At 43.2% G+C, this 27,328-nt stretch overlaps 2 protein-coding genes and 1 long non-coding RNA gene across 3 annotated transcripts in view; 1 reads left to right on the forward strand and 2 right to left on the reverse strand.

Annotated features, from left to right (window-relative positions):
- The window catches only part of LOC144531011 (uncharacterized), a 21,954-nt gene extending 21,297 nt beyond the window's left edge, over positions 1 to 657 (reverse strand). The window contains exon 1 of the long non-coding RNA XR_013503181.1: positions 569 to 657. This is a non-coding gene — a long non-coding RNA (uncharacterized LOC144531011). The remainder of the gene's footprint in view (positions 1 to 568) is intronic.
- LOC144531009 (chondroitin sulfate proteoglycan 4-like) overlaps positions 1 to 19,666 on the forward strand; it is a 23,214-nt gene extending 3,548 nt beyond the window's left edge. Inside the window, exons 2-22 of the mRNA XM_078270878.1 lie at positions 593 to 756; positions 1,285 to 2,403; positions 2,556 to 2,966; positions 3,050 to 3,171; positions 3,684 to 3,792; positions 4,690 to 6,018; positions 6,694 to 6,786; positions 7,075 to 7,572; positions 7,822 to 7,968; positions 8,626 to 8,811; positions 9,012 to 9,194; positions 9,667 to 9,843; positions 10,758 to 10,959; positions 11,082 to 11,213; positions 12,073 to 12,248; positions 12,381 to 12,576; positions 12,687 to 12,858; positions 13,132 to 13,504; positions 13,857 to 14,009; positions 14,551 to 15,132; positions 15,723 to 19,666. Of these exons, the coding sequence (XP_078127004.1) occupies positions 593 to 756; positions 1,285 to 2,403; positions 2,556 to 2,966; positions 3,050 to 3,171; positions 3,684 to 3,792; positions 4,690 to 6,018; positions 6,694 to 6,786; positions 7,075 to 7,572; positions 7,822 to 7,968; positions 8,626 to 8,811; positions 9,012 to 9,194; positions 9,667 to 9,843; positions 10,758 to 10,959; positions 11,082 to 11,213; positions 12,073 to 12,248; positions 12,381 to 12,576; positions 12,687 to 12,858; positions 13,132 to 13,504; positions 13,857 to 14,009; positions 14,551 to 15,132; positions 15,723 to 16,802 (7,604 nt within the window). The 3' untranslated portion in view covers positions 16,803 to 19,666. The remainder of the gene's footprint in view (positions 1 to 592; positions 757 to 1,284; positions 2,404 to 2,555; positions 2,967 to 3,049; positions 3,172 to 3,683; positions 3,793 to 4,689; positions 6,019 to 6,693; positions 6,787 to 7,074; positions 7,573 to 7,821; positions 7,969 to 8,625; positions 8,812 to 9,011; positions 9,195 to 9,666; positions 9,844 to 10,757; positions 10,960 to 11,081; positions 11,214 to 12,072; positions 12,249 to 12,380; positions 12,577 to 12,686; positions 12,859 to 13,131; positions 13,505 to 13,856; positions 14,010 to 14,550; positions 15,133 to 15,722) is intronic.
- The window catches only part of LOC144531010 (sorting nexin-18-like), an 11,204-nt gene continuing 2,928 nt past the window's right edge, over positions 19,053 to 27,328 (reverse strand). Inside the window, exons 3-4 of the mRNA XM_078270880.1 lie at positions 26,901 to 27,283; positions 19,053 to 22,557 (exon numbers count right to left, since the gene is read on the reverse strand). Of these exons, the coding sequence (XP_078127006.1) occupies positions 22,331 to 22,557; positions 26,901 to 27,283 (610 nt within the window). The 3' untranslated portion in view covers positions 19,053 to 22,330. The remainder of the gene's footprint in view (positions 22,558 to 26,900; positions 27,284 to 27,328) is intronic.

Consider the following 27,328-nt stretch of genomic DNA (forward strand, 5'->3'; position numbering starts at 1 on the left):
TTTTAAAGTTCCAAGTTCAAACAGGCCACATAGCTGCATAGTTGATATCTGGCATGAGGATGTAATAACAATAGAATATCAATATCATGGTCATAAATGAATGAATTTAAATAGTAGTCCTTCACACATTTGTATGTATATTTGGATCCTGGGTTCCCAATTCGAGTTAGTCACATGTGCTGGAAAAAAACACGCTTTACACCAACTAATGGCATTGTGCTTTCAGAGCAGCTCTGTCATTTAGTAATGTTTGTACAACTAAATGTCCAATCTGCGTCATTTAGGTCAACAATGAAGTCTAATTAGCATCAGAACATTTCAGGATGACCCACTCTAGAATGCATTAGTTGTCATTGATTAAATTCAGATAGCAGGTGTAAAGTTCAGAGTAGACACCACATTGACAAGCCAGTCAATACAGATTAATGGAATAGCCTTTGCTGGGAGAATGCCTTTCATCACCACATGTTTATTTCATTTGTTAGGTGTTAAAGTATACGGATATAACTGAGAATGTTATTAAATAAATAAAAACATGGAACAAATCTCCAGCATAATTCTGCATTACCTGTCTTCTTGTTCATTGTTGTAGTGTCGTTCTACGGTGATGGCTACATCCACCTGCGGACAGTGGAGGCATCCATTCAGACGTTGCTCCATGTACGATTTAGAACCTCCAGTCAGGCGGGGATGCTCTTTCTGGCAGCTGGACGCAGAGACTTCTTGCTGCTGGAGCTGATCTCTGGGCGCCTGCAGGTAGGCTGAAGCACAAGCAACAAGCAAAGCAAACAAATGCCTCACACCTTCAAAAGAAGAGAAAATATTTCTCCCTTGAGCCATTTTGGCTCATATATTGCCATTTACTATCCTGAGGAGAGACAGAGAGAAGTCTGAACCCACTCAGCTTGGTGTCGGATTGCTCGCAGAGAGAAAACAAACCCCCTGGCACTTTCAGAACAAGTTCCTTCATGACCAAGGTTTAGAGAGAACACTGCAATAGTTTAATGAAAACTCCAAGTACATTGTAAGGGAGCTGCTCCTGAAAGACTTTGGCTGCATTTGTGTAGAATAATTCTTTGATCTTCTGTTAACAACTCCCCTGATTCTGTTTTATTTGTGCACATTCAAGATTTCATCCTCATGTTATGCCTGCTTTTTGCTTTTCTTGCAACAAAAGTAAAAGTTTGTATTTTGGCATAGAAAAAATAGAAAGTCTTGCATTGCATGTGTCTTGGTTATCACCTTCTATTCCTTCTTTCCTTGCCTCCCCCCTTCATCCCTCAGGTACGTCTGGACCTGGGCTCAGGTGAGCGTTCACTACGCTCAGAAAAGGGCATCCATCTTAGCGACCTGGCATGGCACTCCATAGAGCTGACACACAACCGCCATAATGTCAATATGACCCTAGACCGAAACTTTCAAACCAGCTTCCGTATGCCAGGACCAGATCTGGAGCTCAGTGTCGAGAATGGGCTTTTTGTTGGCGGGGCAGCTGGACTGAACCACCCATACCTTTTTAACATCTCCACTGGGTTTAGAGGATGCATAGATGAAGTTGTGTTCAATGAACATAACCTGTTGTCCAGCCTAAGGCCCTATTCTGGGTACAAGAGCGTCCACGAGGTATCTCTGGGCTGTAGTCCACAGTTTTCTGCAACAAAAGAAGATGCTGTCAGCTTTTTCAGCTCTAAAGCATTTATCACTCTCCCGCCTTGGGAGGGGCCACAGGAGGGGGTGTTTGAATGTGAATTGTACCCCTCTGCAAGAGAAGAAGATGGCATGGTCCTGTTTAGCTCTGGTAACCAGGGAGCGTTTGTTGCCATAGAGATCAAAGATGGTAACCTGGTGGCAACAGTAGGAAATGGAGAGGGCAGTAAGACTGAGCTGCGTTCTCTAACACATGTTCACAGCAACCATACCTGGTATCCCATCCAGCTGCACCTGCTGCCCAACAGCGTCCAGTTGAAGGTGGGTGAGGAGTTGATCAAGGCCACCCTGAGTCTGGAGCTCCAGGTTATCCAGCTCAAAGGGCCTCTTTTCCTGGGAGGACTGGACGAAGAAGCCCAGGGAGAGGCACGGCGAGCTGGGCTGATGTCCGCTGTGTCTGGGGGGCAAAAGGCTGGGCAAGGAGTCTCCTTTAAAGGCTGCCTCCGAGAAATTAGGGTGAATACTCAAAGAACAGGCCTTCCTCATGCTGCCATAACCAAGGACATCACTGTGGGTTGTAATACAGGGCAAGCTACAAATGCACTGGCCACCACTAGCCCAAAAAATCGTCCTGAGTTTGATGTTACAACCACACGACCAATTACCAACAATAAGAAGAACCCAAATATTCTGATGCTGAGAAAGCTAGAAGTTGTGGAGGGAGGCTGGGCATCACTGGAGCCCAAACACATTAGGGTAGGACTGGTTGTCTCCTGCTGATCTGTTCTTCTAGTTTTCACTTTTTGTTATTTTACAAGTTATGTATGCATAAATGTCAGTAAAAATAACGTGGAGTTATGTAATTTTCACCAATATATAAGTCAGTTCCTATTTGCACTCCCTTCTAGGTGAATCTGGATTTTCGGAAATTGGGCATTCATCCATCCCAGTTGATGTTCCGCATTGAGGGGCAGCCTGTCCACGGCCAGCTCCGGCTGGACCTCAGTCCTGACCCCGATGGAATGCCGGGCAAAGGGCAGGAAAGGACTATCACAATAGGAGCAGAAGAGGTCGACCGGACTTTCAGTATGCTGGACCTGTGGCAAGGTCGGGTGATGTACGTTCACAGTGGGTCAGAGGACCAATATGACTTCTTCATGTTTTCGGTCTTCTCCAGCAGTAAGAAGAAGCTTCCTGTATTTCTGAAGAGCAACCGCCTGCATCGATTTGATATCAGCATCAGTCCTGCTAATGATGCGCCTGTGCTCAGCCTGCCGGAGGGAAACCTTTTCACTCTACTGGAGAAGTCCAAACGACAGGTAGGTAAAGCAGAATGCTTGGATGCTACGTGAAAAGTGTGTTGATTTTAAAATGAAAATTAATACAACCACAATGTCCCCAGCTGACTTCAGATGTGGTGAGGGTGTCAGACCCTGACAGCAGTCCTGCAGAGCTGGTGTTCAGCGCCCTGGGAAACCTCAACACTGAGGTTGGACATCTTGAGCACCATGATTACCCTGGCAGGTTGGTGCTATGGCTTGTGGGGCTTTACAGTGCCTTGCAAATCTCCTTACAAGCAATCATCATAGAGGTCTATTGGTTGTTAAATGTTAATTAAAATAATACATTCTTTATTCAGATAAAACAAAATATTTTATGCAAGAATGCATTGTGAAAAGCATGCTAGTGGAACAAAAGCTAATTGTAGATTATGGCTCTCTGTAACTGCTTGTTGAATCTGCTGGTACACAACTAGCTAAACTAACCGACAATTCTTTATTCTTCAAATAATATCATCAGCATCTATAAATACTGGGCCAACAATGGAATAGAGATAATGCTAGTCACATTCCACGTTCAGTCTAAGACACTTTTGTTACCTTGTTGCACCTCGCTATGTAGCCAAAATTTATGCTAGCAGCAATTAGATGGGTTAATATTTCAAATCAGAGTTAGGGTTAGGGCTAGCCCAAACCCTAACAAGCAGAGTTATGAAACAGAACATAGAAATTAACAGGATTGCATATATCTTCCAGGGCCATTAACTTGTTCTCTCTCAGTGATCTGGAGGGGGGTAAGATCAGCTTTGTCCACACTGGGGTCCCCCAATCTCGGCTGGCACTCAGAGTCAGCGATGGCCTGAAGGTAAGTAATGTATTAGCGTGCCCAAGATGCAATAAACCCATTATCTGTGACATAAAGGATGTGAGATATAGAGTTGGAGCATTTTTAGCCATGCTAATGTCTTTTGGTGTGTCGGTCTATTAGTCGGTTGGATGGTTGGTTGGTAAATGACTTTGGTTCAGACTGAAATATCTCAGTTTTGGACAGATTGCCATACAGTTTAGTACGGGTGTCCATGGTGCCCAGAGGATACACATTCTCTGACTTTTTTATCTAGTGCCACCAGCAGGTCAAAGTTTTCACTAAACCAATGAAATATCTCAACAGCTACTGGATGGATTGCCACAACTTTTTGTACCGACAAAATGAGATGTCGAATCCAAATTACTTCAGTGATCCCTTGGCTTTTCCTCTAGCACCACCATGAGGTTGACATTTGTGGGTTAAGTGAAATGTCTTGACAACTATTGAATGGATTGCCATTCAATTTGGTACATTTGCATCCCCCTCAGGATGAATTGTAATCACTTAAGTGTTCCATTAACTTTCCATATATTGCCATCATCAGGTCAATATTTGTTGTCCAATACTTGCCTGCAAAACTAATGACATTCCCATCAGCTCAAAGCACTGCTGTGCTTCAGTACATCCTCACAGAGCCACTGGCATGGCTGCAGCCTCTTGGTCTCGTTGACTTGTCGATGATTGTTTTATAACTGCACATACAAACACATTTTACATTTTGCCATTAAATTAGATGTTACAACAGTGGACTACTGATAAACCATCTGCTCCTGTTCTAATATCGTCATTCTCCTCTTCTCATCTTCTGTTGCATCCTCCCTTGTTTCTTCTCCCTTCATCTCATCTGTTATCCTCACCTCTGGTGTTTACTGGTGTTTTGTCTCCATTCCACAGTTGAGCAACACAGTAGTTTTGAGGATTATGGCGGTGCCACTTGAACACAAACTGGTGAATTGCACTGGACTGGAGGTGAACCAAGGCGGGGCTTCCATCATCACAACCATTCACCTTGCAGTACAAGTTAATGTGGATGATCAGGCAGTGAAAATCCGCTATGACGTTACAGAGTTGCCACAATATGGTGAGCTCCAGCGGTTGCACTCAAGTGGCGACTGGAAACAGACAACATACTTCTCTCAGAAGCTTCTCGAAAAAGAACGGATCCGATACCTCAGCACTTACCATGGCCTTCAGACTAGGAACAACATCACTGATTACTTCAAATGTAAGATCAGCATCGGTTCCACGGCTGCAGAGGAAGTCGTTTTCCTAATCAGGGTACACTGGATCCAGTTTAAGGTCACACGCAGCAAGATGGAAGTCAATGGTGTTCAGACTGCTGCTGTCACTCCTGAGGACCTCCATGTGATTTCTAAAGGTGTTAAACTTAATGAGAGTGACCTCTATTTTAGGCTCCTAACAGTGCCAAATAAAGGGCAGCTATTCCTGGACAACAAAGTTCTAGTAAGGAACTCAACCTTTAGCCAAAAGAATATCACAGATGGCTTGATGAAGTATGAGCTCCTCAACATGCTGCACGATGACACAAGAGACACGTTCAGCTTTCAGGTGTTTTCATCGCATGCCAACTCAACAGCTTACGACTTTAGAATAAATATCCATGCTGAGTCAACAGCCATCACCATTGTAAACAAAGGCCTTTCAACCCTGGAAGGAGGAAGTAAAGTCATCAACAAAGAAATCCTGTTCACCCACACAGCAAGTAACCAGGAGGTCCACTACAGCATTACGGTGAGCCCTAGGCACGGGCAGATAAGAAGGATCAACCTTTCCAACTCAACTTCCATTAACGACAACATTGTGACATTCACCAATCAGGATATCATTGAGGAGAAGATCATGTACGTTCATGATGACAGCGAGACCAAGCAGGATTCCTTCACTTTTCAAATTATGGTTTACAAACCGCACAAACGCACCAGCAAGAAGGAGGATAGAAACATAGTAGAGCACACCTTTAATATCTCTGTGCAGCTCGTCAACGATCAGAGACCCGTCAGGGTTGTGGATAAAGTTTTCCATGTCGCTCGCAATGGGCAGAGATTGGTGACGTTGACTGACATTCGTTACCGGGACGACGACTCAGACTTTCAGGACAATTGGTTGGTGTACACGCGGAGGGGGATTCCCATGGGAGAGCTGGTGCTGGCCAGCGATACGAGTCACAAGCTGTACGAGTTCACACAACGGGACCTCCAGCAGGTCAGCACAATTTATCTTTGAAAATGATTGATCATCCAGATGTTAGAAGAATATTTAGAATCACAAAGTCAAAGGTTAGTCCTCAGATGTTTCTGTCATAACTACAACAACCCTCATGTGATCTACAGTTTCTGACTGATCACAAAAAAGGTTGAAAGCCCTGCAGCTTTCCAGTAACACTAATGAGCGAACTAGTTCACAGGAAATGTCCTTTTACAATAATACAAATGGGGATAAGGGCACACACTTCCTCAAAGGTATTCATGTGTTGCACCTGGTTGTACACACAAAAAGTGATGAAGCAGTTGCGTAAAGAATGAAACGAGAGCTTGAGAGAGAAGTTCAAATTCTTCATAGTTTCTCACTTCTGCACACCTGGCCAATTGCTGCATGAAGTGGCCATGCCTGTCCGATTATCGGTTTTGGAAATCCAAATGGTTGGATGCAGCCCCCCAGTTCCAATATTAGAAAGGTTAAGAGGGAGGGGATTTCAGACTCTGCTTGAATATCCGACAATCACTTTATAACGGCAAATCCAGCAGCCTTTTACCTTCAGGTACTCTGTACAATGTAATACTGGTGTTTCTTCAGTTTGGAAATGTTATTTTTAATTAAAAAGCCTGCTGATGCTTTTTCCTCTTCTGTCTTGTATTCTCTTATTTTCTCTCCAATCAGAAAAAAGTGTTGTTTGTCCACAGAGGAGTGAGTTTCGGCCGTTTTGTGCTTTTCGTATCAGATGGGAAACATTATGTTTCAGCCCTGCTGGAGGTGATTATAACGTCTTCACACATGATGTATTTAGGGCTTTATTTGTTATTTATATTTTACATGGATTTTTAGTCAATTTCACAGTTGATTAGCCATTGAAATAATAAGAATGGGTCAAAAAGTATGTGTAGTAGGAGCAATCATCATTAAGGATGTTTTATAGTTATATTTTGGTGTCATTTATTAGTGGTATCATAAGGCATTTTACTTTTAGTGTGGAAAAAAGGGATCTTAGCAATGTGTTCGCTGACTGCTGCTCTCTCTCTGTTGTGTAACTGGCTGATGCAGGTGATGGCGCAGGATCCTTACCTTCAGGTCGAGAACAACACAGGCCTCGTGGTCCAGCGAGGTGGGCTCACAACCATGACATCTGCTAACCTCAGCATCTTCAGCAACCTTGACATCCGAGACCCACAGGAAGTGACATTTGAGGTCTTCCTTCCACCTAAACACGGCGTGCTCTGCTTTAATAATGGCAGTTGTGAGACTGTAACAGGCGCAAAACCAATTTCAATATTCACCCAGCAAGATTTGGTGGCAGGGCGCCTGGCGTATCGCCATGACAGCAGCCATGAGTTGTCAGATGGGTTCAATGTGACAACAACAGCAAGGGACAAGAGCACAGATGGAGGAATGGACAGAGAGAGAAGGGAGGTACATTTGGACATCGGAGTGATGGTAAAAATCTACCTGGAAAGTCACCAGAGGCCGCCAACGGTCATAAGTAACCGTCCAGTGGTAGTGGCGGAGGGACAGAATGTCTCCATAAGCAAGGAGCACTTAGAGGTAAGCAAATAACCGTACATGTATGACTCATCGGCTACTACCAGGTGGTCACTTTACAGCCTGTTTTTTTTTCTGATATTGCAAGATAAGTTACTTGCATCTATAAGTTACTTGCATCTAGGGCTTTGCAGTTTATCAAGGTTTTTGTCTGTAACTGTGATCATATTGTGGGAATTTTATGTATGTTCACCCTATGCTTTGTTAGTCATACTGTAGATTATTGTAAATGTGTTCTGTTTGTTTGAACAGGTGGTTCATGAGGACAGCCAGCCCTCAGAGATAGTTTTTACTGTCCAAAGTCATCCCACCCTGGGCTTCCTTCAGAGGATTCCCCCCAACGACAAGCACAAGAACAACAATGGAGAACAGCAGCGCCTCTATCAAGTACAGCCGACTGTAGGTTTAAAAGTGACTAAGTGGAGCAGGAAGTGGGTCCACTATGTTCACCAGCTATTTGCAAACTTGTTATTTCACATGAAAGATTTCTGCATTTATGTTTTAGTCCTCGCTTTTCTCTCTTTGGTTAAAGTGGGTAGTGCTCAGTTGGTAAATGTGATCTCACATATTTCTGTGCAACAATCAGAGTAGCAACATTTGAATCAAAATGTGGTGACAGTTGTGGAGTTGTTTGCTGATAATGCCAGCACTGTAAATCGAATCTGATCAAACCAAGCCTACACTATCCTATATTTAACTGAGACTGTTAAACTAATTAAATAAGACGTTCTCTTTCCAAACATAATTTGCAAGCCACAAACCAAAAAGCCCTGTAGTGCAAAAGGCAATGCAGAGTCGGCTTATAATTATAGACTATATATAAGTGACCCGTGAACCTTTCACATTCAGTGACTTTACCATGACTGTAGAACCAAGAAAAGGAGTCTCATTTTACAGCCTTCTTACTCATTCATATTTTATGTGACTCTCCACTTTGATCTATCAAAGTAAAAGCAAAACTGGCCCACAAAAGTTGCACACTGCAGCTTTAAAATGTTAAAGATTTCACACAGACACAGCACTTGATGAGTTTGTCTGCTCCGTTCCTCCATGCAGGGCTTCACAGAGCAGCCAACTAATTCCTTCACCCAGGAGGACCTGAACCAGGGAATGATCATCTACCATCAGCAGTCTGCAGGACACACCAACGACTCTGTTCTATTGGAGGCCACCAACGGGCTTACAAAGGTCGGACCTATCAGGCTGGAGATTGACATCATCCCAATGCTGCTCCCTCTACAGGTACAGAATGAATGTCTAGATGTTAGAGTACCTCGGAAAAAGGAAAAGAGGAAAAGAGGAAAAGAAAAGAATTGCATGAAATGGAGAGAAACTCATTTTTCCAACCAAAGGATTGCACAAAGGAAGAATCAATTGATCAGTTAGCCAACTTCTTCAACCCGTCAATCAGTACGTCAAACCTACTGTGATCTGGTCTGTAGGTGTCTGACTTGACCCTTGATGAGGGGTCGTCCCTGCCGCTGACTTCCGACATCATCAAGGTGGCCAATCATCACTTCTCAGGGATGAACTTCCTGTACCAGGTCATCGTTCCACCGCGACACGGACACTTGGAGCACAGCCGGATCCCGGGAATGCCCATCACTGCTTTCACTCACACTGAGGTTTGACTGAGCAGAGAGCACACACACAGTCTTTCAAATTTGGGTTTGGACCTTTGTTTTTTTTTTTGTTTTTTTTAAAAAGGGGTAATTAGTAAGATTCATGCTGTAAAGAGTGTTTATGTGTGATCCAATAAATGTTTGTTCATTAGCAATGCACAAGAATGATATTTTGCAATAATTTCAGTGTTAATGTGTTTTGGGAAATGGTTGCAGCTCTGTCAAAAGACACACTTCCATCTATTTTGTTCCTGCATTTTCAACATCAGACTTATTGGTCTTAGGGAGTTGAGTGAACTATGACTCCTTCATAGTTTGGAAATCACAATATCTGATTGATTTTTCCATTAAATTAAATGGGGAACACTCATCTCTGTGTGATAATATATTATATTACTGTTGTTTAGCCAGTTTTTAATTTAAGCAGGGCCGTGTTAGAATCAATCTCTTAATGTTCGCGCGTCGCTCTCTCCAGGTGGAACGTGAGTACATCTCCTATATCCATGACGGCAGCGACACACTGAGAGACAACTTTACCATTGTGGCTAATCAGACGGAAATCAGGAAGCACAGTCTGCCCTGCACCACTCACATCAGTGTCATACCTGTCAATGATGAGACTCCTGTTGTTACGACCAATAAGGGTCTGAAGGTGGGGAGTGACGATATATACACACAGGAGACGTTCATAAGAAGTAGACTTACTATTTTCAGCCCAAACGAGGGCATCACCTTTTCTGAGTAAAGAGATGCTGGATCGGATTACTTCCATGTTTTTGGTCAAAGTAGGAAATATACATGATTAGGGAGTTCTCAAATGGCAAACCTTTAATTGGGAAAAATGTCGAACTAGACCGATAAATAATTAATTACCAGATATAAGGTATCCTTATCAAGTGTATTTGTTTGTGTTTATGTAAAAAATAATAATATTGGATGATATATTTTGATCAAATCTTTTCAACTCTCATATATCGATATTGGTAATAGCCTTGGTATTATTGTGTTGTTTTTATTATTACGGTTATTGTAGTTTTTATTGGCTACTGAAAATATGTGCAAGCTTGAAGATATTATTACAACAACCTAAAGTTAAAAGAGTAGTTTATGGGAAATGCTTTTATTTGCTTTTTAATTAGAGTTTAGATGAGAAGATCGATACTACTTTCATGTCTGTATGATAAATATGAAGCTACTGTGTAAAGCGATTAGCTTAGCTTAGCATAAAGTAAAACTACAACTTGTTGATTATACATTTCTGCTTGTGTACAGATTAAACAAACAAAATGTGTCAATTTGTAAAAATTTAGAGGGGCTAGTAGGCAGATTTCTTTACCTTTCGACCATGCCAGGCTAGCTGTTTCCCCGTTTCCAGTCTTTACGCTACGATAAGCTCAGCTAAGCTAAGCTAATGGCCTAATAGCTCTAGTTTCATTAGCGTACGTTTGATCTTCTCATGTAACTCGCACCAAGGTGAAAAAGTTAATTTCCCAAAACGTTAAAAGTGCAAACTATTCTTTTAATAGGCTAGCTAGAGTTAATAACCTTCCTGTCTCGTTTCCTCAGGTGTGGGTGGGTTCAGTGACAGAAATCACCAGAGATGATCTCAGAGCAGAGGACTTGGACACTCCTGAGTCTGAGGGGCTGGAGTTCATCATCACACCACCCAGCAACGGCCACGTGGCACTGAAGAGCGCCCCCTCCAGACACATCCTGAACTTCACCCAGAATCACATAGAAACCAGACAACTGATGTTTGTGCACAGCGGTGAGTATATTTTGCTATTTGTAGTATCTTTCTCTAAACTTTTAGACCAATTGATTAGTCTGGAATAAATGAAAAAAAGACAACCCCTCTGTTTACTTGATGCTGACTCGGTTCTTGTGTAGGTGCTTCATCGGGTGGCTTTCACTTCCAGGTGAACGACGGCGTGAACTTCACCCCTCGCCAGATCTTCAGCACAACTGCCTACTCTCTGGCCCTCACCCTGCAGAGAAACCATCCCATGGAGGTCTATCCAGGTAAGGTTTTACAATCAAAAACCTAGTGTGACACTCTGCACTAAAGTATAGTGACTGGTGGTAGGAGAGGTTCTTAGGCTGGCATTTTCCTGCTCAGGTACAGTGCATGTTTACATCTAAACTGGTGATACCAGCCTGTGAATCTATCACTTGTAAACCTAGGTATTTGGACCACTCTTCAGGGTCATTAGAAGATTAATTAGATAGAAATGTATTATCATCAATGTATTTATTGTTTCCATTTTCTTCCACATTTTTGGTTTGAAATGTTTTAATAGTTTGTAGCCTCATTCCTCCTGTGATTATAGATCAAATGGAATCTGAAAAAGAAAGCTACAGTAAATGTAGTGCAGTTTTATAACAATGGCACTGGGTGGCATCACTGGTCTAAGTATTATGTTGCTGCGTTACGTTTCTGCCTACACAAATAGATTACTCAATACGTCTGTGCCCAGTCAGTACCAGGCCACTTCCCATTTTATTCAAGAATTAAGTGGTTCTAACTTGTAAGCATACTCACTTATCAGTAGTCTCTCTGGTCAAGGTTACACAAGTGAAGCTGATATTCTGATAGTATGGAACATTTAATACTTTAGTTGTTGATTTCTTTTCTTTATATCTTTAACAATATACTTCTATACTACGTTTTTTTAATGCTTTTAAGAAAAAAAGTCACTCACTTGCCTATTCAATTTTTTACTTGCTCTTAGCCCATCTGCCCTTTTGTGGCTCTTTTAACTGGAAGCATGGTGATGTCTACTGAAAATCCATTTCCACCAAAAACCTTCACTGCCCCCTCTCTGTTGTTGTGAGCTTGTCCTGTCTCTCTCACTGTGTTTTTTCCCCCCGTCTTTTAAAGGCTCTGTGACACCAATCTCTGAGCTGGAGCTTCAGGCCATAACCAACGATGTCAGCGACATCAGAAGAAACCTCTCGGTGGTGTTTGCAGTGACCACTCTTCCTAAACTTGGCAGCCTGGTCCGACGTATGCCCGACAACTCTACACAAAACATTTCCACATTCACACAAAGCATGGTAGGGAACTGTGCCTGTATGTGTGTTGTATGTACAGTATGTATGTTTAGTTTTGCTCAAAAAGAAAGCCTTTTGTTTATTTCTCAAATTAAACAATGCCCTTTCCTCTTTTGTCATTTCTTCGTGTCTCAGGTGAATGATGGAGTTATCTTGTACGATCAGAACAAGCCACAGTCAGTGGGATGGTCGGCAGCAGACTCTTTCTCTTTCACCGTGTCCTCCCCTCCTGCTTTCCTTCCTCCGCACATCTTCACCATCCTAATCTCCTACCAGGCGAACAAACATCACGACAGCGCTCAACGCAAGACCAGACTACTGAACAACGCAGGTACTGTGTGACTGTGTGCAAAAATCTCCCTTTCTTTTTTTGATATTTATTGTACCAGAGAGACTATAATTTCAAAAGGACCAACTGAGGTATTTGTATGTCTCATTCAGGAGCTGTGGTGGCCGAGGGAGGCAGGGTGACGATCGACAGGTCAAAACTCGATGCCTCCAATCTCCTTGGGAAGGTTCCAGAGCCCCACCGGAAAGCCCACCAAATCCTGTATCGTGTGATTTCCCTGCCGCACCACGGGACTCTGTCTATACAAGGACATAACCTCACCAGGTGCTTGGCTTCTGAACACTAAACTCAAAATGAGTCATAGCAAATCCAAGGCACAGACACATCATTTCAACACAATAACACAGACACTTCAGGGGAACCTGCATATATCAGATGTTCTAATTATGATTTAAAAAAAAGGATATATTGTATTTTCACGTGTTGAAAATTCACTGCTGACCTCAACAAAAACTCCACCAAACACTACTAGACAACCTTGCAAATATGAAGTAAATAATACATACAAATCATTTTTTTATGTTCGTCTTTTCACAGGAACCAACCTGATTTTTCCCAGGTCACCCTAAACAAGTTCGGCATCACATACGTCCACGATGACTCAGAGACGACGAGCGACAGCTTCACTTTCCGGGCCTGGGTGGTTCCTTTGGATCTCTCCTCCTCTTCCTTGTCTGCCTTTTCCTCCGATTCCTCCTCCTTTTCCCATCTCTATTCAGCCTTATCATCCTCCCCTTCGCCATTAGATGTGGTTTCTCCTCGGCGTGCCAAGGACAGGCTGGCGGTGACGGAGACGTTCAGCATCACGGTGACACCGGTCAACGACCAGCCACCACTCATCAGGAGCAAAGCGCGGAGTATGAAGGTGGTAGTCGGAGAGAGAGTCGTACTAGGACCAGACTACCTGCAGGTGGGCCAGTAATAAGATAGCATGTGACGCTGTGGTTCGGGCCTGCGCAATTATGGTTCAACATGTTTTATATAATCAGTATTACATGATTTTCACAATTATTTAACGATCGTTGGAAACTAAATTCTACATTTTACTCTACGCAAAGTGCTATTTTATATATACACGATTAAGTGTATCTTAAATAACAGAAGCCTTTTCTTATTAATGGTGGTGTAAGAAGATCCTCAGTATTCCTCCTTTTGAGATCTATTAGACCTGCAGGAACAATACTTGAACATGAATGTTTTACTTTGGGTGAACGTTACTTTTTTGTCTTATAAAATGCAATCCTGTCCATCTACATGTCCAGGTTGAGGATCATGACACCCCTCCAGAGGAGCTGCACTACCTTGTGATCAGTAAGCCCAACAACGGCTACCTGACGCTAGGGGAAAGACCAGAGCCGGTGACCTCCTTCACCCAGTACGACGTCAACCACGGCCGGCTGCACTTTATACAGCAGGTCAATTTTGTTTGGGGGTTGTCCATTTGAAGCCCATATGTGTGTAATTTGCATGTGATTATATAATTGTGTAACAGCATTCCGCTTTCTTTGTGTTGGCCTTCTAAATTCCGGTCGATTTATAAGGACTATGGTTAACTGCTCTTCAGATGTCTGCAGGGTAAATCCAGACAGCTAGCTAGACTATCTGTCCAATCTGAGTTCCAATCTTGCACGACTAAAAAAACTTTGAACGTACTTATGTTCCACCAAAACAAGCTCCTTCCCGAGGCTATTTTGCAGAGGCGCCATTGCGATTGGGATTGGTTTAAAGAAATGCCAATAAACCAGAGCATGTTTTTCTCCCATCCCGGAATGCTGTGTGGACTAACCAGACCTTCCTCCGCAGCGATGTGGCGGAAGATCTGTCAATGCGAGACTAAGTTAACCCTAACCTTAAATCATAGTCTTTAGGTATTTTTTTATTTACTTATCCTGACTTTCAGATAGCCATTGATTGTCTTTTAGTGTGCTATTAAACTTCCTGTGTTCCCTCTGTCAGGGAGAGCCCTCAACCGGTGTTTTCTACTTCAACGTAACCGACGGTCATCATCGTCCACTCTACAAACTGTTTAGTTTGGAGGTGATGAAGCCCTCTGTCTCCATGGTTAACAACACTGGCCTGTCACTGGTTCAAGGCAGGACCGCTGTGATCCTGACAACCAACCGGTTTGCAGCTCAAACCAACAGTCGCACGCAGGCCATCATCACCTACACGGTCACCACACACCCTCGCCACGGGCGCATTGCTATCAACGACCAGGAAGTCACAACCTTCTCCCATGAGGACCTGGAGTTTGGCCGCGTGGTCTATCACATGACTGATTTCAGCGAATCCGAGGACAGCTTCCAAGTCTCAGTTTCAGCCTCGTCCCCTGGTGTGGCCTATGGAAATGTAACAGGACAGACGGTGAATGTAACTGTGCGCCCTCTGATCTACCTGAGGGAGTCAGTGAGAGTGCCCAGTGGTATCGCGGTGAAACTGGGGAAAGCCATGATCGACGCCTCTGAGCTGGCGAGAATCAGCCGAGCCGACCCGGTCTTTGAGGTTCTGTCTCCACCAAAACATGGAAAACTAGTCAAGGTAAAGCTGTTCATTCATGTTCGAACATGCCATACTGAGTATGGATGCAATCAATAATCAAATAGTAAGAAAAAGTCTATATCCACGACGTTCCACTTCCGGGATTGCTCCGTTGCCGGCGGAAATTCTGCCGGATGTCACTCTTTTCGGCCGGATGTCCGTCACATTCCGCTTTCTTTGTGTTTAGAAGCCGGTGGATTTCTGAGGACTATGGTTAACTGCTCCTCAGATCTCTGCAGGGTAAATCCAGACAGCTAGCTAGACTATCTGTCCAAACTGAGTTTTCTGTTGCACGACTAAAACAACTTTTGAACGTTCTACCAAAACAAGCTCCTTCCCGAGGCTATTTTGCAGCGGCACCGTGGCTCTGTCCGGTGCTTAGCGCCGCCCATGACGATTGTGATTGGTTTAAAGAAATGCCATTAAACCACAGCATGTTTTTCTCCCATCCCGTAATGCTGTGTGGACTAGCCAGACCCTCCTCCGCAGCGCTGTGGAGGAAGGTCTGGCAAAGCGAGACTACTCGTAATCTAATCATCTAATTTCAGTTCACTCTCTCTTCTGCTGTGTCTGTGTGTGCATGTATGCAGATGACCTATGACCCTAACCGAGCATCACAGGTCCTGACGTCGTTTACGTTCAGAGATGTGGTACAAGGCCGCGTCGCCATCGAGGAGACTCTCAGCGATGGTGACAGCCAGCTGCATGACAACAAATCAGCACTCACAACAGTTCGAGGCCACGCCCCTGCCACACCTCTCAATGATTCTTTCATCTTTCTGCTGAAGGCTGGAAACGTCCAACCGGCAAAGGGTGAGCTTCACTTCACCATCTTACCCCACCACCAGATGCATCATGGTCTGAGCAGTTTAAATACAGAACACACGACAACCCGTCTTCCGACACATAATAAGACTACTACCGGAAGAGGAGGTGGGCGAGGGGGTCCCACGACGCTCACCGAGGTTGGGGTGGGTTTCCCCCCCCACATTTTGTCACATAAGAACCACAACAGGACTCAGCACAAGCTGAGGCCTCACACCCGCTGGGGGAACCACACAATCAGTGGGAGTCATGGAGGAAGATCAGGGAGTGGTGCAGAGGGAGCAGGGAGTCATAGTCATGCCCCACAACCCCACACTCCCTCTGTCTCAGACAAGCACGGCCCAGCGATCCCTCCTGACATACACCCGGTCCACGTTGAGATGCTCCCTCGCCCTGCCTCCGACCCTCTCCATATTATCCTGCCGCTGCTGGCCTGTTTGTTCCTCATCATAATCCTCGTTATTCTGATTCTGGTGTTCCGCCGCCGCAAGGAGAAACAGGCGCGGCTGCGGCTCCTCCAGCAGCTCGCCGCAGTGGCGTTACACACTGAGGACAGCCCTTACCTGGGCCGGGCGGAACGCAGCGTGGCTATGCCCTCCGTGGTGGTCACCCCGCTGGGCCCTGTAAGCTGCCCTTCCTCACCCAGGGTACTCAGATGTCCCAGAAGGAGTCTGGCCCCTGGGATGACCTTCTGGGGGCCATTTGAAGCTGATGGAGCAGGTGGTGATGGGAATATTAGAGGTGATAACAATAATGAAAGAGATAACGTCACTGCAGGTTTCAAGACCTCTCTGAGATCTAGGTCCCTTACTCCGACTCTTAAAGACAACCAGTACTGGGTTTGATGTAAGTAATCCAAAGGAAAACTGTGCCTTAGAGGTGTATTTTTAGTTTAAGTGTATAAATAGCATGCACGTACTCTCCAGGGGACATCTGTAGTCATCTCAGGCACATCTGACCTGCTATAAACTAAAAAGAGGACAAAAGTATGGACATTTGTTGAAGAAATTGTTCCTTTTTCGTAGGAAATGCATAATGGCCATTATATTTCAGCCATTTCACTGAACTAACTTGAACCAAACACATATTTGTTGTAGTAACAATGTACTGAAAACGTTACCCAGCTACCTAGGAGGTGTGAGGTGGTATGACATGAGCATGACCACCGTTGGTTTCCTTGGCAATGTTACAACTGTTGTAACAAACAGCCTGACGGATTCCTCAAAACACTGGTTTTAACTTCTATAGCTGTGATGAACATAGTATTATAATTTTGGAACTGTGGCTGAACAAGAAAGTGAAACATAGACTGACGTGTTGCGCATTTACTGTAAAAGATTAAATGTAGCTGAATTTAAAATTAGCTCAAAAGAGTTAGTGTAGTGTAGTGTAACTGGTAATTGACACCCCTCAACCACAATATTGTAACTGTACAGAGTTGATGTATTACTCCAAAACCATGTATGTGAGCTGTTAGATCACACTGCCATTTTGTAAATGTGACTAATGGCACTGTAAGTTTCCAAGGCCATGCATGCAAACTATTGTTTTTAACATTCACCCCTCTTTAACTGCTCTGCACACGTTTCTGATTTTGCTACAGCTCAAGGCAGTTAACAATTCATAGTGAGACAATAGCCTCTTTCCGACCGAAGTAGTTACAGGGACGTAGTTATAGGAACAGTCCACTTCTAAACAATTCTACTAAATACTCTCCCCCAAAACCGGATTTGCATTCACGCTGGCCGAGTGGCCATAGGAACTGACCTTTTGTTATTATAATCACAGCCATCTAACCACCACTATGTGGAAAAGGGAAAAGACCCTGCCCTGAAGTAGGAGCTGAAAGAGTTACAGGAACTGTGGCCAGAGGAACTTAATAATCCCCAAATTGGTCCAGTCGGAACACGAGAAAAAAAGGGTTCTAGGAACGTTATGTTCTAGGAACTGAAAAACTTGAACGGAAAGCGGCTATAATAGGTAACTTTCTCAGTTCTTGATTGACTTATTTTTGTCAACTGTGACCCCTTATAATATGCCAGCCTCTGTTTGCCATGCACTGTGAAAGATTTAATTTTTAATAAAAGATATGTCTTAAACACTTCTGTGTGTTAATCTCAAACACATGAGTCCAATCATCAGTCAATGGGATACATCTAAAAGTCATAATCATGTTAATGACCTGAAACAGGCCGTCCATCTGCTGACAACATGGATTTACATTTTAAGAGCTGAGTACTTGAACACATAAACACTCACTTTAAACTTGACAATTGTGTGACAATTACATAACCCCCCTTTAGGTTTTATGTAACTTGTAAAAGTAGGCCTCAGCCCGTTCAATAATCAAAGACAAAATAAAAGGCTTTCGAGGCATTAGCCTACATGTACTCGAAATACATTATTTGTCAGCACTTCAAACATGTTTCCAGATATATATTGACGCATATATGTGCCACAACACAATTTGTGTATATGTAAATGTTTTGAATCACCCCATGACCAGCCTGACCAACAGGTAATCCTGTGTGTGGCTTTTAAAACTTAATGGATTAGGTGCAGCACTCAGAGAGTTGTTGTTTTTTTTAGTATAAAGTGGAAGAAAATATCTTGAAAATCCTAATCTTTAGAATATCTTCATGAATTAAATTGTATTGGCTCAGAATATCCGAGAATTTGAAATGATTAGCAGGAACCAGTAAAGAAGAAAACAGGGAAGAGGGGAGAAAGGAGCACGTCTAAATAATGAAGAGGCTGCGACAGCAGTAACCTGACCTGCAGTCTGTCAACTCTGGTGTCATATATCAGCGACTGGATTGCTGCTGCCTCCACAGGAAAAACTAGTGATAACATGCTTCTCTTTGGGAAAGCTTTGCATGGAAAACACACAGAATACGTATTTGTTTTTATAATAGACTAACCTCATTGGAAATATGAAGATATGAGGGATTCGGTGTCTTGTGACATGTACTCTAATCTGACTTTAGGAAATAGCATTGAAGTAAGTGACCACTCAAAAACTAAATATTTAAATATATTGAAGATAACCAAAAGATTTCATATTCATCAAAACACTATGAAAGACACAGAACGGGTCAAGTGAAACTATAAGTTATATTTAGGGAAAACAGTCAACAACACAGATATATGATTGAAATATATTCTACTTTCATTTATCTACTGAAATGCTGTTTGGATGTGTTACATTAAAAGTGTTAAGAAACAGTTTCATTGTAGTGGATTACGTGTTTCTGAGGAACACTGTTAGTAACCTAGCTGGTGGTGTATCCCATTGTAAACCGTGTGAAGTAAAATCCCAGGAGAGGAATAAGTCACACCTGACGTTACATTTACCAGAAATACTTTATGCGAGTGTAATATTTACAGCACTAGATAGAGTGAACCGGGGATCTTCAACATTGGGTCCGGGGCCCTTAGGGGGGGTCCTCAGAGTCAGTGCAGGGGGGCCTCCAAATTATTGTAAATTTTTGAAAGTTGTCTGGTTACATTTTACTTGAAAGTATCTACATAAGAGTGACATGACACTGTCATGAACGTGTCATAAACGTTTATAAACAAGTCATAAACGTTTATAAACAAGTCATAAACGTTTATGACACAACGCTTCTGTCAGTAAGTGTCATTCGGTTTTTGTCATGACAAGTTATGGTTAGGGTTAAAGTTAGGGTTAGGGTTCATGTGTCATGACTGTGTCATGACAGTGTCATGTCTTCATGACAGTGTCATGTCACTCTTATGTAGATACCTTCAAGTAAAGTGTTACCAAAAGTCTTAACATGAATCCAAAATATTATTAGCAAACATAAATCCCCACTGCTAACTGGCCCATAGGTAAGGTAGTCACTAAGGCCATCCACATACACAGTTCATCCTAAGAGTTCACTGTGCTACATGTATGTTTAACATTTAGACATGATTTATAAAATCATGCCAACAATTAGTAGCCTATTGTAATAGCTTAGTATTCTATGCAAAAAGGTATAAAGGCTTTAGGCGGCCCTACACATTATTGTAGGCACAGTTTATTATGCAACTTCATTTTATAAAACATAAGTAATAGGGAGTCCCTGCTCCATCTCTCTTTTAGTTAAGGGGTCCTTGGCTTAAAAAACGTTGAAGACCCCTGGTGTAAACCATTGTAATGCATTCAATTGATTATCTCACTGATCTACTTTATGGTAAATTTTTATTGGTTATATTCACCAGATCCTAAACTTCCCTCTCGGTGTCAAAATACTGTGATGTTTTGGGGACTTACAACAAACAGTTCTGTGAGTTTATTTTGGTTACTTATTAGTTACCAAATTACTTTACCAAGAATGCTTTAGAGTAGCAGGTTAGCATAGCCAACTGAGAAGAGGAACCGTCATTAAAGCCACTATGTAGAATTGGAAAATGTCCAACTTTGGTGCCCTCAAGTGGCAGTATCAAAAAAAGACTAAGCACATAGATCTTCACGAAGATTGTCTTTTTACAATAAAACAACTATGCCCTCATAAGAATTTAGTAAGAATCATTGAAAAAGCAAACAGATCTCCAGCTAAAAGATCTTCTTTTAGCTAGAAGATCTGGATTCAAAGCTTTAATGCCGGGAAGCATCCATTGTGTTAAAGTGTCTGTACCATAGACTGTATAAATGAAGTGCACGTAGCTACTGTAATGTCATGCATTGGTTTGTGGACTACTGTTTTGAAGCCTCGAGTAACATTTTTGCCATCGCCATCTTGGTTTTTGGAACCAGAAATGACCATATTTGGCAGGAGGGTGGAGCTTGGGAGGAGCATTAGGCCAGTGTTGTTTCAAAGGCGCTGTGCTAAGCTAAATGCTTAAGATGGAACATTTGCTGATTTTCAATCGGCTGCATGTACTGCCCGCGCTGCAGTGACACTGAGCTGCCTGAAAATCAGCAATTTTTCCCTCAAGTTAACAGCTAATGCTAGCGCTAGCTAGCTTGGTTAGCAAGGTGCAACTGAACATGACATTTTTTGGCAAACAAAAGGTTTTACTTTGATGAACTGAAACACACGGTGAGAGGGTCAAAGTTCTAAGACGAAAACTCAGACAGCACCCAAAAACAAGTTCACAGCTATTTAAATGTTCATTGCCATGGCTATGCATTGCTAAGCCTCTATCCTAATTGACAGGTTGCCGTGGTAGCGACGTGTTAATCATAAGGTAGCCCCGCCCTAAGGCATGGGTCATTTTCTCATAGACGTCTATATAATCAGACTTACTCAATCGGACTTACTTCTTTTTGCAACCAGTGAGGTCACATCCTGCTGGAAATGAGATAGAATGCAGGTTTAAGGCACTTCCTCATTGGCTTCACTTTTCAGACCTGGAAGCTTCTTCCACTTCTTTTATACAGTCTATGGGCTGTAGTACCCTGTGCCTTACCTCTGGCCTTTCCTGATTGATGGAAAGCAGAGAGACAGATTGAGTTTTAATAACCCAAGGCCCGCAGCAACCCAAAGAAACCGAACTGTGGAGCTACTTCTCAAAACAAGCAGATCGTCTGGGATCAATTATTGTTTTAGGTCTGGCAAGGCATAAACTAAAATGCAGAACACAGGGCTTCCAATTATAATAAAAAGATGGGAGGGCATCCGAGTTGTGAGAGATGTTAGCCATCACAAGTAGGTCAGATTTCAAGCTGTAATGAAATCCAACTTACGCCCACTTTGCCTCTTTCTATATTCACAAACAATCACTTCCATCAATACAATCACGTCCCATCAAAACAATACTGAACAGGTCATTCAAGTAAAAACAGACACATACAGAGATAAAAATCATTAAATTCATTAAGTCCTGTCTTTCAATCATTAAAACATCCAGTTTAAGTGATTTGGGGAGTTTCGTGTCTACGTTTCTGTTGAGTTACTGTGTTCCCAGACAGAGGGCTTCAGTGAAGTGGGGAGGCAGTGGAGGCATGGAGACATCACGTGACCCTGAAACTTGGAATGGAGAGGCAGCCCCATCACATTGAGAGCAGCTGTTTTTAATATCTGTTGCAGTCCCGCTGAGTTGCAAGATGTGCCTGGAGTGTCAGCAAGATCCCTGTTACTGGTACATTAATCAGAACCGTCCAGATAATCCAAAGAAGTTGTCATTCCACAGCCCAGTGGCCTATATTTTTTTTTATAACGAGTAGTATATTTCTTCCAATGCTTGTACCAGGCCCAGGAGTCCCAACATCAAAAAGCTTTCTCTCTCAAAGGATGAAAACATTTTTCTTTTACTGGAGGACGAACCCATCAATCATCCCTATTTGCTCCCCACTTTAACCCCACCTCCCCCCCGTTTCCTCTAGGCCTTTGTAGTCCAACTTCTCTGTTGTCTCCCTCTCTTCCTACTCCTCATCGTCATATCTCTGAAGCGCGTCCTCCAGCTTGGCGGTGATCTTCTGGAAGAAGCCGATCTGCTCACGGAGGTAGTGCTGCATCTGCGAGCGGAAGTCCCGTACACGCGTGCGGTGGAAGTGCTGGATCTCAGCCAGCGTGGCACAGGAAATGATGTTGCAGCGGTCGTGGAGCTCACCTTCCTGCTTTGGACAGTCTTTCACCTTGGTCAGTGCACCTGGAAAAAGGTGGCGGAGGGAGGGGAAAGAGAGGAAGGAGATTGAGGAAGTGTGGCAAGTATACAAAGAAATATAGAGCCAAACTAAAACTAGAACTACGACCAAATCGGCAATCAAAAACGTAGCCTTTGAAATGTAATCGTGCTCAACAGTGTCATTCAGTTTACTCCATTTGTCTGGACAGGCATAGTTCAATAAATACATAAGATAGAAGATATGTAATATTTATGTTTAATGTAATATGTTATATATGTTTTTAGCAGTCTTATCGCATAGTTTTTTTGTCTTTTCTTCATAGATTTTTGCTTTCTTGCCGAGAGTTAAATGAGAATTTTGATACCACTCTCATGGAGAGGGTATCTATGTTCCCAGGGTCCTCTGTTCCCCATCTCAATATCTTATTAATAAGACACATTAAAGAGACCTTTCAAAGAGTTTTATGTAATGTTTTTTTTTTCCCTAGGTCAAATGTTCAATTTGTCAAAGTTTCCATGTCAAAATCCCACACCTACAGCTCAGTAACATGGAGGGGGGGTGGGGGGATGTTTCACTTTTTAACACTCTATTACATTACTGTAAGTTGGAGAAGCTAGTGTGACAGCAGTTAGCCTGGAATTAACGTTGGTACAAGCTAGCACAACCTACAGTTACAAAGACTAAAGGGAGAAAGGCAGGAAAACGCTCTAAGCTGACCATGACATTTTTCATACTACAGAAACAAGGTTATTGCATACTTTTTCCAGGATCCTTGAAGTTACCCAACGCCGAGTCATGACTCAGAATGTCTAGTCTAAACTTTTAAGGGGGAAGTACTATAGTTTGGATTCATAAAGAAATGAGGAACTCAGAGTAAGGCTGTAACATGGCAACATGTGGAGGAAATGATGAGCTAGCTCTCCTTCCTGACCTTGTTGACCTCGCTGTCTATATCTCTCTCTGTCACACACAATAACACACGCACGCACACACACACACACACACACACACACACACACACACACACACACACACACACACACACACACACACACACACACACACACACCATACCTGAACAAGTACACTAACAAACTGAAATTAACTTGGACTTTGATCTCCTCATTGCCAAGGCGATTACAGAGCTATAATTTGAACTCTTGTACTGTTGGCTGGTGGGAAACTTGTTAAGTTCTGTAACTATCTGAACCCCCTTTCACTCACACACACACACACGCACACACACACACACACACACACACACACACACACACACACACACACACACACACACACACACACACACACACACACACACACACACACACACACACACACACACACACACACACACACACACACAGCCCTCCCCTCTTCTTCTTTATCCTCCTACTCACTGTATCACAGAGGAAGGAGGAAAAGAGGGAGAAGAAAAGAGGAGGAGGGGAAACTAATCCTAAGACTGCTCCATTTTGCATTCCTGCAGTCCCAAGGCAACACAGGACAAGAGGCCCAGGAATCTCTCCACTCATTTAAATCAGATGTAGCCTTTTGGACCTCACAGACAGAACCGGTGTAGTCAGACGATACTGTATAGGGGCATTGAGGTCAACAAATATGACCGGCCATTTAAGAGCCCAGCAGCTGTTTTTCTAGCTAATCTGTGCTGCAATGCTGCCATGTTTTTGTAAATTGGTTGTTGTTGGAGAAATGTTTAGCTCTATATGACATAGATAGATATTTGCGGAATGTGGACCAGCGAGGAGGAATGAAAGTTTATGTGAAATGTGAAACCTGCAGTCAGGTTTTCTTTGTGTGCTGAATCAAAAGAATGTAATTCAATGTTGTATTTAGCTGGAATAAAAGCTTCATATTTGCACTAGTGCAAACATTGTTCTCTCCGTGAGGATCCTTCGACAAAATGACTGCTGTGTTATGGAAACTGTGACCAAACCAGCCATCTTTTGTTTAAGGTAGTTATTGCACAACTATGACAGAAGTGCAGACTTTGCATTGTGGGGATGTGATCATGGACTCAGCAGACTAAAAGGTTTCCTGTAACAGCAGTGGTGGATTACTCATAGAGGCTGTGCTTTTATCATCTGTCATGAACTTTGAGTCAATGACTCCCTTTGTATAACTCATAAAACATGTTCATCAATTAGCTTGCAACACATGCACGTTACAATATGTTTTTGGTCTTTTGGGTTTGTTTGTCTATTAAGTAGCAGGACATTTTGAAAGAATGAAATGCCATGTGGTGGAAAGTCAGGCCGTATCCCATATTGTTTCAAATGGGAAACAGATACATAAATAAAAAAAACTGAAAGAAAGAAATTTAAAAAAGACTACTATTCTTCTTCCTACCACAAATCTCATTTGTTTTCTCACAAAGCATTGTTAGCTACGGTTTGCAGAAGTGAAAACCATGCCGGTACCCAAGAATGATGACGGTGTTTTTGTGAGGTCCTATGAAATCAGGAATGATGACATCATATCCTATGAGTTTTCATACAAATAAGAGACACATTAATATTCATTTCACACGTTACTGCAGTTAAGCAGTCAATTTAAGCTGAAGCTTATTACTTAAAAACATCATAATAGGAACAGGAATCTTCCAGTGCAGGAGAAGTTAGACTCTCTTAGGTGAACATAAAAACAATGTGTTACTTTTCAATCACAAAGTAGGTGAACTCCTGTCAGTCACAGGGACTATTGGGATTCAGACTGTGTTTCCATAGTTCGGAGCGGTGAATGTGTTTAGAGAACAGAGCTCAGCGGACTATAGAAACAGTTAGGTTAGGCAAACGTCAGGACTTTGCGTGCCAGGAGCAATTCCCTCCTCACAACCTGCAGGGAACTAAGAAGCTAACTCCTCTGCAAGTCCTTTATACACGTCTGAGTGAGTGTGTGTGTGTGTGTGTGTGTGTGTGTGTGTGTGTGTGTGTGTGTTTTTTTTTTTCTGTGTTTTCCTGTGAGCGAGTACAGCCTCTCACAGTACCCAGGTCCCAGGGTGTTACAATGGACTGGGCATGGGTTTCAGTTTTTGACACAGATTGACAATTCAGTAAATGAAAACACATGTTGAAACTAAATCTAGGTCTCTGTGTATTATCTGCCTTTATATTGACGTGATTAATACATAGGGAGGCTGCAGGCTTGATGGCATTTGGAAACATCTTTAACTCTTTTGCAAGCCAAGTAAATGAATGTGTGAGTCTTGGACGCTGAGAGCGAGAGGCCTCAAGGAATCCTCCCTGGATTCAAACCCTCCACCCTGCAGAGGCATCCATGAGCAAGAGTCCTGACCACTCAGTCCCTACCAGCTCTATTTGAAGCTAACCCTTGACCTCTGACCTACCCTGTGAAAGGAAGCATGCTAGGTCATGCATCTGTTTTCTTGCAAGTAGTTTTTTGTCAGTAACTCCTTTTACATACTTCTGCACAATTTCCTTCACCCCCCCCCAGACTATTTTTTTTTTTTTTTTACCTTTATTTATTCAGGGAAGGTTCACTGAGAGGAAGCCTCTCTTTTGCAGGAACACCCTGATCACATTCACACAGTTACACATTCATACCTGGAAGCTGCCCAGTACGACCACACAGTCTGATCTGCTGGCCACTGAGCAGCTCCATTGGAGCGGTTGGGGTTAAGGGTCTTGCTCAAGGGCACCTCAGTGGTGGTAATGAGGGAGGGACAAGCGTTGCTCTTTCACCTTCCCCACCCAGATATTTTTATCCTGTCGGTCTGGGGATTGAACCGACGACCTCCCGTTCAAAAGCTCGCTTCTCTAACCTTTAGGTCACTACTGCCCCGAACTATGACATGTTTGGCATTTACGTCTGCCAAACATTTACGTCAAAAAGGCCTATTTATACCACTTCCGTTGCCGACGGAAATTCCGCTGGATTTCACTCTTTTCGGCCGGATGTCCGTTACCTTACGCTTTTTTTGTGCTGGAATTTTAAACTCCGGTGGATTTCTGAGGACTATGGTTAACTGCTCCTCAGATCTCTGCAGGGTAAATCCAGACAGCTAGCTAGACTATATCCAAACTGAGTTTTCTGTTGTATGATTAAAACAACTTTTGAACGTACACATGTTCCACCAAAACAAGTTCCTTCCCGAGGCTATTTTGCAGCGGCTCTGTCCGGTGCTTAGCGCCGCCCAAGACGATTGTGATTGGTTTAAAGAAATGCTAATAAACCAGAGCACGTTTTTTCTCCCATCCCGGAATGCTGTTTGGACTAGCTAGACCCTCCTCAACAGCGCTGTGGAGGAAGGTCTGGCAAAGCGAGACTACATTTATGCTAACATTGTGGTTTCCAATTTCAGAGCACATGAAAACGCACACTTCCCTACCTTTCTGCACATGAATGATGTCAGGGAAATTGGCCAGGTGTCCTCTGTAGAGGTCCAGCAGGTCAGAAATGGGAGCCAGGTCGTGGCGTGGCTGCTCAGCAAAATACTCTCCCACCGCCTCGTAGGCCTCGCCGGTGTAGGCGATAGCTTTGTTCAAGCCTGCTGAGTAGGTCTGCTGGTCCAGCTCGAACGCCTGCCCCAGGAGTGCGAAGGACTGTCCGACTTTCTGGTACTCCTTCTTGAACCCTGCCATCTGCTTGCGGGCGAACTCGTTGATGGTGGCGTTCACGACCACGATGTTCTCGTCCATCCTCTTGGTGAAGGTCTTGAAGCCTTCGATCTTGCTCTCGACTTCCTGGAGGTCCAGCGGGACAGCCGGCGTGCTGAAGAAAAGGACCAAAAAGACGGTCATTTTAGACCTTGTTGCT

The sequence above is a fragment of the Sander vitreus genome, chromosome 16 (genome assembly GCF_031162955.1).
Source record: "Sander vitreus isolate 19-12246 chromosome 16, sanVit1, whole genome shotgun sequence".
Taxonomy (NCBI): domain Eukaryota; kingdom Metazoa; phylum Chordata; class Actinopteri; order Perciformes; family Percidae; genus Sander; species Sander vitreus.